This window comes from Heloderma suspectum, chromosome 2 (genome assembly GCF_057233095.1).
Source record: "Heloderma suspectum isolate Gila_16-S chromosome 2, 16-S_ref, whole genome shotgun sequence".
Lineage (NCBI taxonomy): Eukaryota > Metazoa > Chordata > Lepidosauria > Squamata > Helodermatidae > Heloderma > Heloderma suspectum.
The window spans coordinates 186,766,521-186,783,901 of record NC_139459.1 but is presented as its reverse complement, the minus strand read 5'-3'; the positions used below and the strand labels follow the sequence as shown (position 1 = coordinate 186,783,901).

The 17,381-nt window shown below is 41.9% G+C and overlaps 1 protein-coding gene across 5 annotated transcripts in view; it reads right to left on the bottom strand.

Annotated features, from left to right (window-relative positions):
- The window catches only part of LOC146353562 (cyclic AMP-dependent transcription factor ATF-7), a 136,418-nt gene that overhangs the window by 98,025 nt on the left and 21,012 nt on the right, over window positions 1–17,381 (bottom strand). For 2 of the 5 annotated variants that reach the window (XM_084836725.1, XM_084836726.1), the window contains exon 1: window positions 147–213. Coding sequence is in view for 1 of the 5 variants with exons in the window: in XM_084836723.1 (XP_084692849.1) it covers window positions 147–194 (48 nt within the window). In the remaining 4 variants the exon portion in view is untranslated. Of the gene's footprint in view, window positions 1–146; window positions 214–17,381 lie in introns of those variants that run through there. The other 3 variants (XM_084836723.1, XM_084836728.1, XM_084836727.1) reach the window with 3 other exon arrangements.

Below are 17,381 nucleotides of genomic sequence, written 5' to 3'. Positions count from 1 at the left end.
ACTTGGATTTACACACTGCAAATCCTTCGATCTGATTACCTCCAGTGATCACGTAAAACACTGGCTTTAAACTCTTTGCCTTAGTGATAAAACAGCCACTTTGATTCACAACGACATATTCGCCATAAAGTATACTGTAAACGTACCTGTCCGCAGCCTGGGGCATTGCACACAAATGGCCTGTCGTCTCCCATATTTTTCCACAGCTGAGCTACACAGGACAACAACAAAAAAGGGAGGGGAGAAGGAAGAGAGAAAATTATTAAATAAGCCAAAGAAGATGAAGGGGGGAAAATACCAATTTTGTAGCACTTTTCAGGAAAGCAGTTCATCAGTAGCAATACTATGGGTGTTTGGATGGACCGTCCCTTGAGAGGCCAAAGAAGGCAAAGAGAATTCCGGGGGGGGGGGGATTTTCTGTCTTACTCTTGCCAAGCAGGGGTGGATAAAAAGGAGCAGTTCCTGCCTGCCAGCTTGTGCCAGGGGTACAATCCTAGAACCAGGAACCACTGCAGGCATAACTCCCTTTTTGCAAAGCAAAAAGGGAGGTAGATGGGTGGTGGTGGTGGTGAGTAGAGGGTTATGGAGAATTGGCACCACCAAGTTTCTCCTGGAGATCTCTGTTCCCAAGATATGTATATACAACATTCCCCCTGCCCAGCCAGCCAGCCATGTTCTCTGTGCTTTATTACATGCATGGAAATTCGTTTACTCTCGAGAGGTCCTCGTACAACACCATCATCTCTGGGAAGCAAGCCATGAAGGCTATATAGGCTGCACCGTTACACAGGAGTTAACCACCACCCATGTGGAGAGGGATGAGAATGGGCTAAAGTCCCCCAACACACGTAGATCAGAGTAACTATGAATACACCACCCAGGGCCCCACCCCGATATTCAGTAACCAGTTTATATGAGTATCAACTTGGGGGACACACACACATGCTATTTGGGAGTTTCAGAAAGAGGCAATGCTCCATGCAGTGAAGGAACTATAAAAGCCAAGAAAATCTCAGCACTCCTGGCTTTCGCCCCTTCCATGATGCTTTGCAGGTCTCAATCCCTAATTCTGGTTGCAGGGTGAAGATGGCTGATATTTAACGTAATTCCTTTTTTATCATCCTTATGAAGAAGGTGGGTGGAACTCTCATACCAGATTCTTGATTCGCCTCAACACCACAAAACAGATGTATATATTCGTAAAGAGATTCTACAGACACACAGCCATGTACAGCCAAGGCATGAGGAGATAAATCCAAGCCTTCTTGATGCACAAGCAATATTTTCAGTGGGAGAGAGCTAAAAAAAAATTGTAATTAATTAAGGGATTATAGGAGTGGTGCTCCATTTTACAAGACCATAATCTAGCTCCCTAGTGGAAAAACTGCAAGACTGATGGCAAGAGTAGTTTGTCACTGACTATAACCAAGAATAACAAAGCATCCGTCCCATTATGTTGTAAGTGAAGCTATTCTTATTAATAAAAACAGTAAATAAAAGAAAACCCTACCATGTAAATTCCAGAAATGATGGTTCTGTCCATCCACTGTTTTTTTAACAGTGAAATTTAAAATGCTGTAATAAAGCAAACATTGTCTCTTCAGGGAATTTGCTACATTAACATATTGCAGCTGTTTATGTTGTTCCCAATCATATCTCAATTTGAGTTGAGCGTTTGTCTGTTGGAAGCAGACAAATGCTACTGCTGAAGTAGAATGCAGCCATTGCAGGATAAAAACAAGCTCAGAAACACAAGTTCTCCTAGTTCTACTTAACATACAAATACTTTTAGCATGTATGAATTCAAGAGGTAGAATACACTAGTTTGTACCTGGTTAGGTGCAAGATAGAGGCACTGTTCAGATATAACACTGAACCATGATAGTTAAATGTTTTGAGCTAACTATGATGTCTTAGTGTATTGTCTGTGGGGTGTTTTTCATAACTATGGTGTAACCACGCTCACTATGTGCTGCAGTAGGGTTAGCGGCTCCTACCATGGCTTAGCGTGTTGTCTGTCAGGCACCCGCCGTTACCTGAGCGCTACCATAGAGTTCGGTGGAAAGAGCAGCTGAAAACGGCTCTACTGCTCCTGCCAGTGCATGAAATCTCCATGGTAGAAATCTGCCCAGCAATACATGACATGCCAGCCGAGAGCTAGCCTCCTAGCTCTCCATCCCTGCCCACAATACAAAATTGGAGAAGTGTGCAGGGAGCAAAGATGTTTTTGATACCTCGCTGCTGTTATCGCCACAGCTACCTTGAGCACTTCATGCTCCCAGGCACAAACACCTGTGGCTGCTGTGGAAAGGAAAAACATCCCTGCCCGCCAGTTGATGGCCAAGCACCATCATCCTCACCTCAAACTGTACCTCCCCCAAAGCTGCAGACCCCTCAGGACCCAAGGCCAGTAAGGCCAAGCCCCAGTATATGCCCGGGCCCCACAACCCAGTAGGGAGGCAGCGGCTGCACAGCTGGCCCCAAGATGGCTCCTTGTTCCGCTAAGGCTGCTGGGATGCATGGCAGTCAGGCCGGAGGACTCTGGGATTTTGTGGGACGGGGCTTGGTTAGGCTAGCCATGCTGCGGGCCGTGGTTCCGTGCACGTGTGGCAGGAACATGCAGTGTGGCTAGTGGTAACCACCATGCACCACGGTTAGCTTAACCACCTTTCTTCACGTTATGTCTGAAAAGGGGCAGTGTGTGTGATGCATGGTGAAACACAAACACAGTGGATAATGGTAACTGCTCGCAGGGTTGTTTTTTGTAGCGTTCACACTGACCACATTCAGGAGGTCATATTCCCAATCATGGATTGGAGAACTGTTACCTCCTCCCCTTCCTCTACCTCCTCCCCTCTTAACACGTGCCTCTATCAAAGTCTTCCTGGTTTCCTCAAAGCACCATTTGCTGCAAAATCTGAACTGTCTAGCTATGGTTTGAGCAATCCCTTCAAACAAGGATCATACAAACATGACATACAAACTTGGTTTGGAGGGATCACTCAAACTACAGTTAGCCAGTTTGAACGTCATGGTAACTGAGATTTGGAGGATTGCAAATGTGATGTCTGAATGCCACCACTGTGAACTGAACGCATATACATATACACCTCCTAAGTTACAGTGGGTGCATATCACATTTTTTAATGTGTATCTGTAGCAAGCAGATAAACGTTAAACAACTCTTTGTTTAGCATTCAAAACACAGTGCTAATATGGAGTGAAATCTTAATTGGAGGACTAATTAAAGTAAAGCACTGTAGAGCTGTGGCATTTAGCCTTTTCAGAGCCTTGGCCCACCTTTAGTTCCAATATGAATTCCCCGTCCCCCATCTTAGCCTTTTACCATATGGTAGTGCTGCTGCTGTGACCCAGTAGTGAGTCCTGCCCCACCAGTTGAGACCATTGCTCTAAAGTAGAGGTGGGCAGAAGATAGATTAATGGTTCACCAGTGGACCATCAGTAAACTGCCAGTGGATCACCATTCCTTTTGGCTGTGGGGATTCTTGCAAAAATTGCTGGACTGGTTTGACCATGCAATACATTTTATATGTCCTTAAGCAAGAATACACATTAAGAGATTCAGAGTATACATTCTCATTTTGTCATCTTAAAAACATAAAGGCGCACTATATGGATTCCATTGTTGTTGTTTATTAAATAGCCCATGCAGTCTGAAGTCAGTCTACCCTTATCCTGAAGCAGGTGTGAGCATTTACAAAGGCAGCAAAGAACAAGAGAAAGGTACCTGTGGCACTCATTTGATCGGACCACAGAGGATAAAAACATATGGAATGGAATGGCTGGAATAGAAAAATCTAGAATAATATGGAGAAGTTCTCAAACATAAGGCAATAGGGACTAAAACCTTACCAATGTCTGTCTTAACAGATATGGACTACACAAAGTCTGCAGTCTGGACTGACTCAAGATTTCATATATAAAATGCCAAAATCTGCTACTTCTATGCCAGAGTGAGATAAAGTAGTTTAAACTCCTAGATGCCTAGGGCTTTTTCAGAGACCCCCTTAGGGAGATGCAGACAATGGCCAGGGGAGCCGCGCGTTCTTCCTAACAAGTCCCCTGACCAGGTCACGAGGTAGAGCAGTGGTAGTTCACTGCTTCCACTGTTATCAATCCTGCTGTATCACAAGGAAGCCTATTATACAGGGTTTTTTTAAAAAAAATGCAATAAATTAGGTCTCTCCAACAGGAACTTCAAAACATGCTGCATCTAGTCTAACACAACTTTACTCCCTTCATTTTGTTTTAATATGCTTATCCGCTGGCTTAGGGCAATAATGGGCACTGCCAACCAAGCTACCAGTGTTATGCTGCTTGATCCTACAACAGTTTCCTTGCCTTAGGAAAGAAGGGCCTCTCCAGAAGATCTTAAGAACCAGGCAGGCTTATATAGGAGTAGACCGTCTTTCCGGTAGCCTGGTCCCAAGCCATATAGGGCTTCATTGGTCATATCTTGGCAATGTGTAATTGGCCACCCTAGTTCCCAGTCTCCCTGGGGAGAGGGCAAAGCTGTGAAATCCTTCCACAGGGAGGGATAACTGACTGGCATTTAAGAAGTGTGTATAGCTCCACCTGGTTTTGCAAGTCCGGAGGGCACCTGGATTTTTCAAGGACTTACATGACAGCACATGCCGAACTATAAAAGAGCATAACTGAAGAATAGCTACAGATATCTGGAAGTGCGGCCCTCGGAACAAACAGTGCATTTCATTTGCAGCATTTTTATTTTCGGTAATGTCTGAAGAGGAACTCGTGTAGGGAACAAGCAGAAGCTTGAGAAGCACTTTTACATGCATCCTTCAGAGCTGAAGGGAAGCCTCTGCCATCAGCCAGGGGGCCAAGGGGCATTGGGAGGCTGCCTACCCTGCCTCCTAAAAAGTTCATGGCAAGAGGGAGGGGTGTATGTGTGTATGCTGGATTGAAAGGTGAGGTATAGATCTTCTAAATAAATCGGATACATAAACAAGTCTCCATTCAGGAGTTACCTGCTCTCTTATGGAGGGTGAATGTACTATTAAATGTATACCCTTGCTTCATCACCCCACTAGGGCCCTCAAGGCAACTAAGTTTCATATATAAAACAAAACAAATTTAAATCCACAATTAAAACATTTGGGGTGGGTTAGGGTATTTTTAGAAATATGATGTTTTTACTGTAGAATTTTATTATTTTAAACTGTTTTATTATACACTCTGTACATCGCCCAGAGTGGCTGGGTGACCAGCCAGATGGGTGATTAATGAAATAAATAAATAAATCCACAATTAAAACTAAGAACAAAACTAAGAACAAAACAAACAAGGGAGCTTAATATCCCTGCAAGGGAGGGATATAGATTCGGGGTTGTAAAATAGATTGAGAGCCATCTCGGCCATATTGTCCCAAACACCACAGTACATTTCAAGCAGTTACCTGCATTCCCATTCAGTTACAGCAAGGAAGCATAACATATCAACATAGAGCTACCAATTTCAGCCTACTATTCCAAAGGAGTTCTGAAATAGCTTGGACTTGACTGACCTCCTAGAAGTTTAACTGACCAGGTCTGACATGCTTCACCAAAGAGGGAACTCAACAAGGAAGCCACCAAAATGCAAAAGGGCCTGCTTCCCTGCATGGCAGATAAGGGTCATGGGGTGGGGGGCAAGCAGAATTAGGGTAACTGAGGAAAGCTGCAGTTGTTGAAGCATAGCTACTTATAGCTCCAACTACAAACTTCATGTTCGTACTGCTCCACAATTTTCATGCAGCACAACCAGTTCTGTATAAAGATATCCCTGCTTCAGATTTTTTTAAAAATCACATCCACACTGCACACCCAAATTAGTCCCAAAGTCAAACTATTACAGCTTTGTGCATTTACCACATTTTTATTCCAACCTTCCTCCAAGAAGCCCAGGGCAGCAAATATGGCTCCCTCTATTTCTCCCTCCCACTTCACAACAACCCTGTGGGTAGGTTAAGCTGAGAATAACTGGCCCAAGGTCACCCAATGGCCTAGTTCACACATGACCCTAACCTATGGTTTGAGTTGTTGAACTCTGAGTTGTTGAACACATTGTTGCAATGTGTGGAAGCAGCTGTGCTAACAAACCATGGTTTATAAATCACAAAAACCCAGAAAGAGAGCCCATGGTTTATTGTTGAGCTGTGAACTTTGGGTTGTTTAAACCATGGCTTGTCATTATACATGAATTCCGTACCATGGGCTGTTTCACCAGGCTACATTGTAAGCGGGCAAGACTGCGTAAAAAACCCAGCTGCACTACATGCCAGTACTACACTGTCGCAAAGGCATTTGGGATACAGGGAGGGAGAGGGCAAAGGAGAAGGGAAACAAACAACCCAGGGATTGAGAAAACAAACCACAGGTTGTTCAATCATCTGCCAGACAAACTCAGGGTAGGGCAACAAACCTTGAATTAAATAAACCATGGGTTAGTGTTATGTGCGAACCAGGTCACTGAGTGGGTTTCATAGGCAAGTGGGGACTTGAAGCTGGATCCTCCCAGTCTGAATCCCAACACTCTAACCACTATATCACTGCATATTTCTCTTATGGAATCTCTACCTTCACCCCTTTCATAAATGGGAAAGGATTCATTATCAGCATCTGGAAGGTTTAAGAAACACATGATCCTGAAGACTTAGGGCAGGCTTAAAACTAGGCAGAAAGAAAAAATAAAAAGATGTAAAACAAACCCAGTTCACTTGCTTGGAGGAGGTGGGAAGAAGAAATTAAGGCAACTCAGCTCTTCAGTAGTCTAACTGTATTCGGAACTTTTAAGATATCACAAATCACACCTTGACAGCAATCTGTCATGTGTATGATCATCTCGTTTATCAAAAAAAAACCCACGCTCAAACCTCAAAGCTCAGAAAAGCAGCCACAAAGCCCTCCCAAACCTCCATCTGTGACTAAAGGCAGAGATAAACTTTGCTGGGCTGTAGAATGGCATCCTCTGTCTCTGCACTACTGTGCTCCCCATTGATGGTTTACAAGAGTCTCCTTCTCCCAACATTTCTACGTTCCCCCCCCCGCGTGTGTGTGTGTGTGTGTGTGTGTGTGAGAGAGAGAGAGTGAGAGAGAGAGAGAGAGAGAGAGAGAGAGAGATTGATTTTATCTTACATCAAGCAGGAGGGGAGAATACAGCAGCAGCACTAGGACAGGCGGCACCATTCCCACACTGCAGGTATCAGGTCTCCTGCCCTGCTGCTTTATTCCCCTTTCCTTTCACAGGTGGTGTTTTTGGTCTATTTGCTGTGGCTGAAAATGACTCAAACCCCCCTGCTGCTAGCAAGATCCTTAAAAGCAGGGGTTGAAAAGCCCTTTACTTCCCCCACCCCGCCTAAGCTATGGGATGAATAAGAATACTGGAACCACATGGACCAATACCATAGTTCTTTTGCTCCAGCCACGAGGTAGAGGGATCTACCTGCATTTTGGTTTGCCTCCCTGAAAAGGCCAGTTTTATGGCTGCCAAGTTGACAGCTTATTTAAAAGCCAAGTTGTAAACAAAAATCCAAAACACCTCTCTCTCATCGTGTTGGGAAGTGTCAATTCAAATGCAAAACATATGAAATACGACCTGTAAACACACTCATTTGAGCATACAGTCAGATATTACATTTAATCTGATTAAATTGCTTCAATGAAGTCCACATTTAGTATCACAGAGTATAAGACTATGACTGGATACTTAGGCATATAACATCTTTGCTCTTACATCAGCATCAAGTCATTTCTTAAGAAACTGCTTTCATTATGTCCATAATGTCAAAACTGCAAGAACTAGACATGGACTGGGATCTCCCGGAGTATTTTTGGAGTATGCCTGCTCCCTCTACTAAGATAAAGGTTCTGCTTCTAACAGATATGGCTTTTTCCATCTACTTAGGAAAGAATGAAAGTGTATTACACCAGTCTAACATTTTACTGATTGACAGGAGAACAGCAAAAATCTCTTAATTGTACTATGGAGATAGCAAATTTGATATCATCATTTAACCAAAAGGAAAAAGAAAATTGGCTAGGGAAAGAACCAAGGACAAGACGGACACTTCTCAAGGTAGTGTTCATGCATGTGAGGCAGGCCTTCCTGAGGTGCCACCCAGGGTTGCTGGGGGAGGCGCAAGCGTTCTTTGATCTTCCCACACCAATCTGTGTGTACATATGTCAGGGCAAGACAGAGAACTCTCCCCATACCCATCAGCACAACACCCTGGTAGCTATGTGGACTGTAATGATTTTCTTAAGCTTGTTAAGGACTCAAGGGGTTTTCTTTAAACAGTAGTCAGTGCAGGCTCCCTTGAGGCTGATCTACGTCTGCACAGAAATCATGCAGGAACCACCTCTCTGGAAGTGCATAACTTCATTTAAGATGGGGTACCACATGCTTCAGTGCTCCCACAAGGCTGAAATAGGGAGAATCATCATCATCATCATCTCCTCCCCCCCACATCCCACCAAGGAGAGGGAGCATTCAAGCATATGATATGTCACCTGCAATCTGAAGTGGTACGCTTTCAGGATGATCACACCCAGGTGACTTCTCCACATGTGTGGATTACTCCCAAGTAAAGAGATGTGAAGGCCCAGAAAAGTTTGAGGGAGCGGGGAAGAGTTTTCCATTCCCACCCCCAGGACTTTTAAACCATTTTTCCAATGGAAATTTCAGGGAACACTGAAATAATATCCTATGAAATCCTCTCTCCTTGACTGAGGAACTGCTTTGTAAAGACAAAGTTTTACTTACTCAGAATGTACAGTGTGCACATTTTATGTAAGACCACCTACAGCATTAAAAAATGATAACACGCTGTTGAAGTGGTCAAAGTTTTCAATGAAATTATAAGGTTTAACTCAATATCCAAGTATGCAGGCAGTCCTTAATATTGTAACTGTACTTATTATTGCATCTATATCCCAACTTTTTTCCTCTCGCAAGGAATCCAAGGCAGCTTACATGGCCCTCCTCCTCTCCATTTTATCCTCACAACAATCCTGTGAGGTAGGTTAAGCTGAGAGTCAGTGACTGGCTCAAAGTCGCTCAGTGAGCTTCACGGTTGAGCAAGGACTAGAACTCAGATCTCTCGAGTTCCAGTCTATCGAGTTCCAGTCTAGCACTACACTACACTGGCTCTCAACTGTATGAGACCATTTCTGCCTAAACACAGTATTGTTCACTACAAAAATTTCTGGTTCCTAGTTTCAACATTCATTTTCTCCACTTTCCCAGATGGCAAAAAACTAATACATGTGCTTAGCATACAGTACAGCAGTTTGCAGCTCGCTCTCTCTAGTATCAGGTATATTCACAATTTTGCTTGTACAAGAACTAAGGCATTCATGCTTTTGAGGGTGGAATCCTATGTTTACCTGGGAGTAAGATCCAATAAACAGCATCGGTCTTACTTCTGAGTAAACATAAATACAAACGTTATGTAAGCCGCCTTGGGAGGATTTTACCCTAAAAGATGGCCTATAAATATTTAAATAAAATTACTGAAAATTTCATAAATATGCCCAATAGTACAATTTTATATGCAAATATACAATTTTATATGCAAAGTGCAAACATGCAGTTAATATTGTTAAGGGAATAAAATGAGTTTAGATCTGATAAGGAAGTAAATATTGCATATACTTCAATTTTCCTCCCATTTTCTGCCTCCTGCACAAAAATCATGGAAAAACATATTCTCCCCGACCCCCATGGCTTCACAGTTTCCAGAAATGTTGCATCTCTATCCCTAAGGGAACCTTTATTACTATTTAGGTGTTTTGTTTAGCTAGGGTGGTTCTGACCCCCTTCATGAAATCTACAACTTTTTAGTTGGTACACGAGTACCATGGGTGATTTCAATGCATCCTTCACCTACAGATTTCATAAGGAGAAATAATTTTTTTTCTGCTTTACTTAACCATATTTATATCCCACCTTTTCAAAGCTCAGAGCACTGGGAGATCTTACTGTTATTTGAATGAAGAATCTCCCCCTGAGTCTAGGAGGCTAACAGTACAATCCTAGACATACCTTCTTAAAAGTAAGGCCCACTGAGTCCACTTATGGCTTACTCTCAGGTTAGTGGGTATAAGACTGCAGCCTAAACCCTCAAGAACAGTTCTGCCTAATTTTGCAGAAGGGAACACCCCATATTCAGACAACTGCAGCACCTCCCCCAGTGGTTATTTCTCCCCACTGCTAGAGGAGCTGGGGAGGGAACACAGCAGCTCAAGACCTGTTACTTATTTCTACCTAGGGTCAAACTTCTTTTTGCAGGGGGGGGGGGAATAATGTCCCAATAAGACCTCAAAAGGATGTTAGCACCGCATAAAGAAAAACATTAAAATTCCTCTTTATAAAACATGGGAAAGTTAACACTTCCAATTTAAAAAGGGGATGAAAAGGCATTGTGCCTGTTCCTGAGATAGAAGGGGGCAGGGGAAGGTAGAGGGCTTACTATCCCAAGTGATCAGTGTCCTGGGACAAACTCGAAACCCAATTTGTTTACACTTTCAAAGAAGATTCAGAGGCTGAAGCAAAGGTAGGAGAGCGGGGGTGGCGGAACATTCCTGGTAAAGTTAAAGACTCCAAATTCTCCAAATCCTTTCCTCTCTTGTGAAGTGACCATATAAATTATAGGAGACTCAACAATCTTAGGTTTCCATGGTAGCTCATCACGTCAGGAAGAGTAAGAAGGCAAAAGAAGAAACTAATCAACACGAGAAAAAACTCCAGATTTTTAATCCCCAAAACCAAGAAACAGAAGAACTTTAAGAAAGGTTTTATTAGCTGTGGCAGTCTAGGCAAAGCAGTGAGTTTTGCTGCTCGATTGAGTCGGTATATTGGAAGGTGGTATGCAATCTCTTAATGTCTCCAGTAGTCTATTAACTGGTTCACAAGGCAGCAATCAGAGATACTTCACCTCATAAATCACATTAGAATAGCTTTTTTATTATGGTGTCTTAAAATATCCCGTTTTTCCAAGAAGTGTGACATTTTAAGTAAACCCAGCTTCGATATATGAAACATACAGCAAGTGAAACTGCACTTTCATTGTTTGGGATAATACCTATAGCATGCTATTTATTAGCAAGGTTAATCTGTGGTTAGATGTCAACTTTTAAACATATTGTCAGAAATGGGAAGCTGAGGAACAAGAATGGAACACAGATTCTAGGTTCAGAATTCACTTTAGCAAGGGCCACTTAATTGTAAAAGAAAACTTAGCCAAGGGGAGAAAATGCCTCTCATAGAATTTTAGGGCTAGAAGGTATCGGGAGGCAATTGAACACACACTCACACACACACGTGACAGAATCTTATTTCAGATCAGAAGACATTGTTTATGTTACCTGCAAATATAAAATAGGAATGAACAAGGTCCACTAAACTAGAAGAGCCTTCAAGGAATACACTAACTGAAAAAGATATCAGAATCAGTTCCTCCTGGCTATCTAATACTCTATTCAGACCTTGAAAGTGAAAAATCACATCCATTCCTCTTGTGGCTATCTCTGATTCTTTAAGAAAAAAAGATACCTGAAGGGAAAAAAAAACAAGACAGCCCCCTTTTACCACATATAGACAACTTAGATTGGAATACCAGATTAAGTAACAGAGCTGGGTTTTGAAGTGACTGAGGCTCTGTGGCCCATTAACTGTTAAAAGGAAGGCATCATCAAGTAGTCAGTGCCAGAGAGCTCCTGCTTCTATGTTCTCAGCCTTGACAATGTGGTGGGTCAGTTCCATCACAACCAGCATCTGCCTCTGTCCTCTCTGCTGAATATTAGTTCCCTAGGCCAGGAGGCACCACCACTGAGGAATTACATGGGACCATGCAACCAAATTCTTCACCTGGTTCTGTAGACCAGGCAGCCTTCTTCTTGGAGGAATGGCCTCCGCCCAGGAGTATATAAAAGTAGAGAAGCCTCTGCAAGAAAGAGATCAAAGGCAGGCATAAAGGAGCTAGAGCACATAGCATAAGTACTTTGATACAGATGGGTACACTGTAGCTGGGAATCCTCTATTCTACACTGAAGCTGCAGGCTGGGTCCACTGTCCTACACAAAAGAGGACAGAACAGGATTACTTATTTTCTAAGATATACCTTCCTGTGGGAGTTGCAATAATGCTTTATCTCAGGCAATCCCCCAGGTGCGACAAGTTGACTGTGCTGCTCATGAGCAATAGCCACAGGGGAAAAAACATCACCATGGACCACTGAGGAAAATAGCAACCTCAACAGTAATTGATCTTCTGTAAGTGCAGTTCATATAGCTTTCAGCAAGAGCATGGTCTGAAGGTACATGATGCAGCCACCTTGCTGAAGCTAAATGGATCTCAGTCTGGTCAGTACCTGGACGGTGACCCTATGTACGTCACCTTCAGTTCCATTACAGAAAGGTGGGATATAAATGAACTAAATAAAAGTTTTCAACTGATGTGGGTCTTCTGGAAAATTTTGAATTGGGCTACTTTGCATCGGGTTATTTGCATAAGAAAACTTTCTGATGCCCTAGAGAGTGATCTAATTTAGCATGTTTATTTTACTTGTATTGAAATTTCATTTAAATGAAAATTCCAGAAAATTGATTTGATATTTTTGAGTGTTCTGGTGGACAGAGCAGCCTTCCCCCGCTGGTGCCCTCCAGATGTTTTGGTCTGCAACTCCCATCTGCTCCAGCCAGCATGGCCAATGGTCAGGCATGATGGGAGTGGTAGACCAGAACATCTGGAGTACATCAGGTTGGGGAAGTCTGGAACAGAGTATTGAACTTTGAGGACTTGAACCCTGGTCTCCCCACTCAGCCAGCTATGGAGCTCAAACGGGTGCTGTTGGGCCAGTCCACATCCGGCTAAGCTACCACACAGAACTGTTGTGAGGATAAAATGGAACAACCTCATTTAGGGATGGCCAAGGAATTCATTGGGTCTGTATTCCTCAGCGAAGCTGCCTCATCTGCACCTCCCAGACTAATGTGTGGAGCAGAATGCCATTGTCCTTAGGAATCTGCACTGCAGCAAATTGTATGAGGTGGTCTGCAGGATGTCTTTACTTTTATTTTTAATAGGCAATAGCCAGTTGGAGTGGCTAGAAAGCATAGCTGCTGCCATGACTTTGAAAATGGAGCTGTGAATACCCCTGGGAGAAGTGGGAAGCACTATCCCACCAGGGCCACACTATGGAAAATATGGGGGGAGGCAGCCATCTTCCTCACCCGCCCTGTACAATATCCCTTTCTATCCACTCCAGCCAGCTATTACCTGTTTTTTCCTTTCTGAAAGGCAGCCTTTTGACCACCTTGTAACAGTGCAAGTAATTCCTTTGCAGGGAGCTTGTTAGGGATTTTTGGAGATTTCTTTTCTTTTTTTTAATTGCTCATTAATGCAGAAATGGGAGGGAACGGACTTAAAAACATAAAAATGTGACAGTGACATGACCCGGAATTAGTCTGATGCAACCATCACTACCTCACATATGATGCCCTGAGCGCATTGAAGGAAGAACCGTGTAAATCTTCTGTAAATAAATTACGAATTAAGACATTACGTAAGTTGCCATTTGCCCCACAGAGCCCAACCACTTTAACACACACCTGTAGCAGACAAATCAGATCCCATAGCTGGCTACGGGTAGCAAATGGAATGAGAGAAGAGTAGAAGCAAAAAGAGGAAAATAAACCTAAGTGGCCTTCTCAATAGTTTCCTTGGCCCCCACCCCCCACCCCAGCTACTGCCATTTTGGAGAGACAAAGCCCAACATTGAATATGAAGCTGCACTTCAGATCAAAAGTGCATTCATGTAGGAAACAAGAAGTGCATTTTTAAATAGAACTTTCAAACCCAACATCACATTTTACAGTAAGAAAGGCCAATTTTTAATTCCAATAAAAACACTTATGAAAATAAGCAAAACTCCCTACTTCAAAGTGTTGTACCACAATGCTCTCCTCAGACATTTCAACGGCTGCCTCTGGTTGGTCCAAAACATGACCTAAGGATCACTCAAGAAGCCTATCCTTCGAAGAACTGCTTTTCAGCCAGCCAGGAGTAACTGGTGGGCATAGCAGGAAGTCCAACTTTGTGAGACATCAGAACACACTCCAAACCATTGCCAATTGTCAGCAATCCCATTTAGAACTTCAAGGCTCATGGATTTTCTTTCATTTGATTTTGTACCTCTTAATGTAGACTTCATAACAGTGATATGGAAACTTTTATAATGTCTCTTTCAGGAACCTTTCTTTCAAGGGAATCCAAACTCTTGTATGCAAGGCTGTATCCAATGTTGGCTTTGCACTAGTGGAAACGACGTACGCTCACAGAGGGTCCAGATAACTTTGGTTATTTGGCATTAAATAAAGGCAGGACATCTCATTATCACTGATCCTCCTACCTACTGAAGCCCTCTGCACCATATCCCATACAAAAGATCACTTATATTAAATGAGACACTAAGTCAAATTAAAGGAGTCAAGAAAAAAAAGAAGGGAAGGATCCAACAGTGTGCTACCGCTACTGACTCTGCATTGGTTGAAACCAATGTGATGGGTTTCCCGGAAAAAGTGTGTATAGGCTGGGGGTAGCTCCTGCATATCCAGTGGTGAGTCCCTCTGGCCCCTCCTCTTATGGCAGGGATTGGCAACCTAGTGCCCTTCAGATGTTTTGGAATACAATTCTCATCATCCCTGACCACTGGCCATGCCAGCTAGGGGTTATACAGTCCAGAATACCTGGAGGGCAGCAAGTTTCCTATCTCTGCCTTATGGTATTGCCAGCTATATGCCTGGAACAGGCAAAGCACACATGTCTGAAAAACTTCCCCATGCTCTCAGGTTCTCTTGGGCTGTAAGAACATCAATCATTCCTCCTCAGCAAATGTAATCAGGTCTTCCAAACCACATGTTCAGTCTGGGAGGAACATTCTCTTGGCAGCATATTTAAGGGGCTAATCTCTTAGCTACTTTTGATGTTTGCAAGAACCCCATTTTAGGGGAAGAACAGAGCATTGTTTTAAAAAATGCAAAGAACACCATTACAAAGTGTCATCTGTCCATATACATTTTAATACTGCTGTCCTAAGATATGGCATTAGACTACAAGTCCACATAATATGAGCAAGGCCTGCCCTACCTCCACCAGATGGCCTACATGTTCATGTTCTCTGGTTTCTTATAAAAAATAAATACATTTATGTTTATACCCTACTTTTCTACAAGAAGTACTGAGAATGGCATACTCTCATGATGATTGTGGTTTTATTTTTATTTTTTAATATATTTTTATTTTTTTTTAATAAATGAAATAAACAATACCAAAATTACCAACAACCTAATCAATACTTCAATTTCCCAACAGTACAATATTCTGATGAGGACACCACAATAACAAAGAAAGAAGAAAGAAGAGAGAAAAAGGGGAAAAGGGAGGAGGAAAGGAAGTGAAGAAAATAAAAAAAAAATCCCTCCCCTTCCCTCCCCCTAAAAAATTAAGTTTAAACTCCAATACCCCCTGGCCTCCGATGCCATTCTATTTTAACGACTATATATATAACCTTAACAGTCTTACAGTTTAATAAACAACCTTACATTTCTATATCATATCATCAATCTTATATCAAGGAAAACGGTCTACAATTCATTCCTAAAAGCCTATATTATTATTAGTAGTAGTAGTACTAGTAGTAGTAGTAGTAATAATAATAATAATAAATATATATATATAATATTATATAATAATAAAACTTAATATAAACCTTCAACCATCAGTAATAAATTTTATACTAGATATATTATCTATTTTAAAATAAAAAATATAAAGAAAAGCAAGAAAAAATAAAAAGATAAAAGAGAATAAACCAATATAAATATAATCATTTATCTTCTGAATTAGCCTGAGTCATATAGACTAAACACAAACAGTTAACAAAGCTTGTTTAAAGATTCCAGTTCATGGGGTTGTAACAGAATTCTCACGCATTTCTACATTAAGCCAAGCCTCCGTCATTTCATGATTTAGAAACTTCTTCATCTGACCTTCAGACACAATACAAAGTGCAGCGGGATATTTTAAGTAATATTGTAAGTTCATTTGTTTTGCCATATTCTTTGCATTAATAAATTGCCTTCTTATATTTGCCACCTCTTTGATGTAGTCTGGGAATAACATAACTTTATCTTGTTTCCAGGAAAGGCTTCCAGCTTCCATTGCCAAGCGCAGGATATAATTCTTCGTGGAGACTTTTGCAAATTGAACTATGATTGTGTATTCAGTCCCTTTAGCATTTGGCACACGAAATGCCTGCTCAATATCAAGTAAATAATCAGATGAAATAGGGAGTATCTCATGCAAAAGTTTATCCACAAAAATAGGCAATTTTACATCATTAGGCAGATTTTTAATCCCAATAATCCGTACATTGGATCTTTTCGTGAAGGCCTCCAGTTGAGAGATTCTATCAGAGATATTTTTTAACACAGTTAAAAATGTGACGTAGTTTCATTTCCTGCCACTTGGTTTTCAAGATCATTAATTTTCATCTCCATTTTTTGCCATGATGCATTAATTAAATCTACAGCTCCTTGCAGGGCGGTGATGGAATTTTGGATTAAATCCAGCCCTTTGACTTGCTCTGTGAATTGCAAAGATAAAGTCTTTATCAGCATAAATAACTCCCCTATATCTTCTGTCTTCAACACTTTTGACACAGAGGATACGGGGGGAGGAGATGTCAGCTCCTTTCTTCTCCTCGATGTAGACATGTTTCTCTCAAACAAATCTTACAGATTTGTCCTCAGATGTTCTCAAATATTGTTAACGTTTCTTAAATCATCCCTCAGAGGTTGTTGATATTTCTTAAAGCATATATTATTATGGAACATGTCAGCCCTGTTTTCTCCTATAAAATAGGAGTCTCAGCACAGCTTTTTGTGTTGGTAAAGCTCTGGGGAGATAATCCTGGAATCCAGCCCCTCTCGTGTGGGAGTTACCTTTCTCCAAGATGTTGTCCAGAGCTGTTGCCTTGCCCCCCCTTTCCATTCCAGGGGGGAGATGAAAAGATTTTCCAACCTTTTAAAAAGTTGTTTGAGAAAGCTCCCACGGAGGCCCGTGGGAAGCTACCAGAGCAACATTGGTCCCAATCGGAAGTCCACTATGATTGTGGTTTTATGATTTGTTTTAATTGTTAGTTCTCACTGTGTGTATTTTATTGTCATTTCTAACTATGATGGGGGCTCCTAGTTAACCAAAAGACAGGCAGCTTATATTAGCCTGAAGATCCCTAAGCAGCATTTCTTATAAAATTTCCACAAAAAGTGTTAATCAAATACAAGAGCTAACCTTTGACTAGC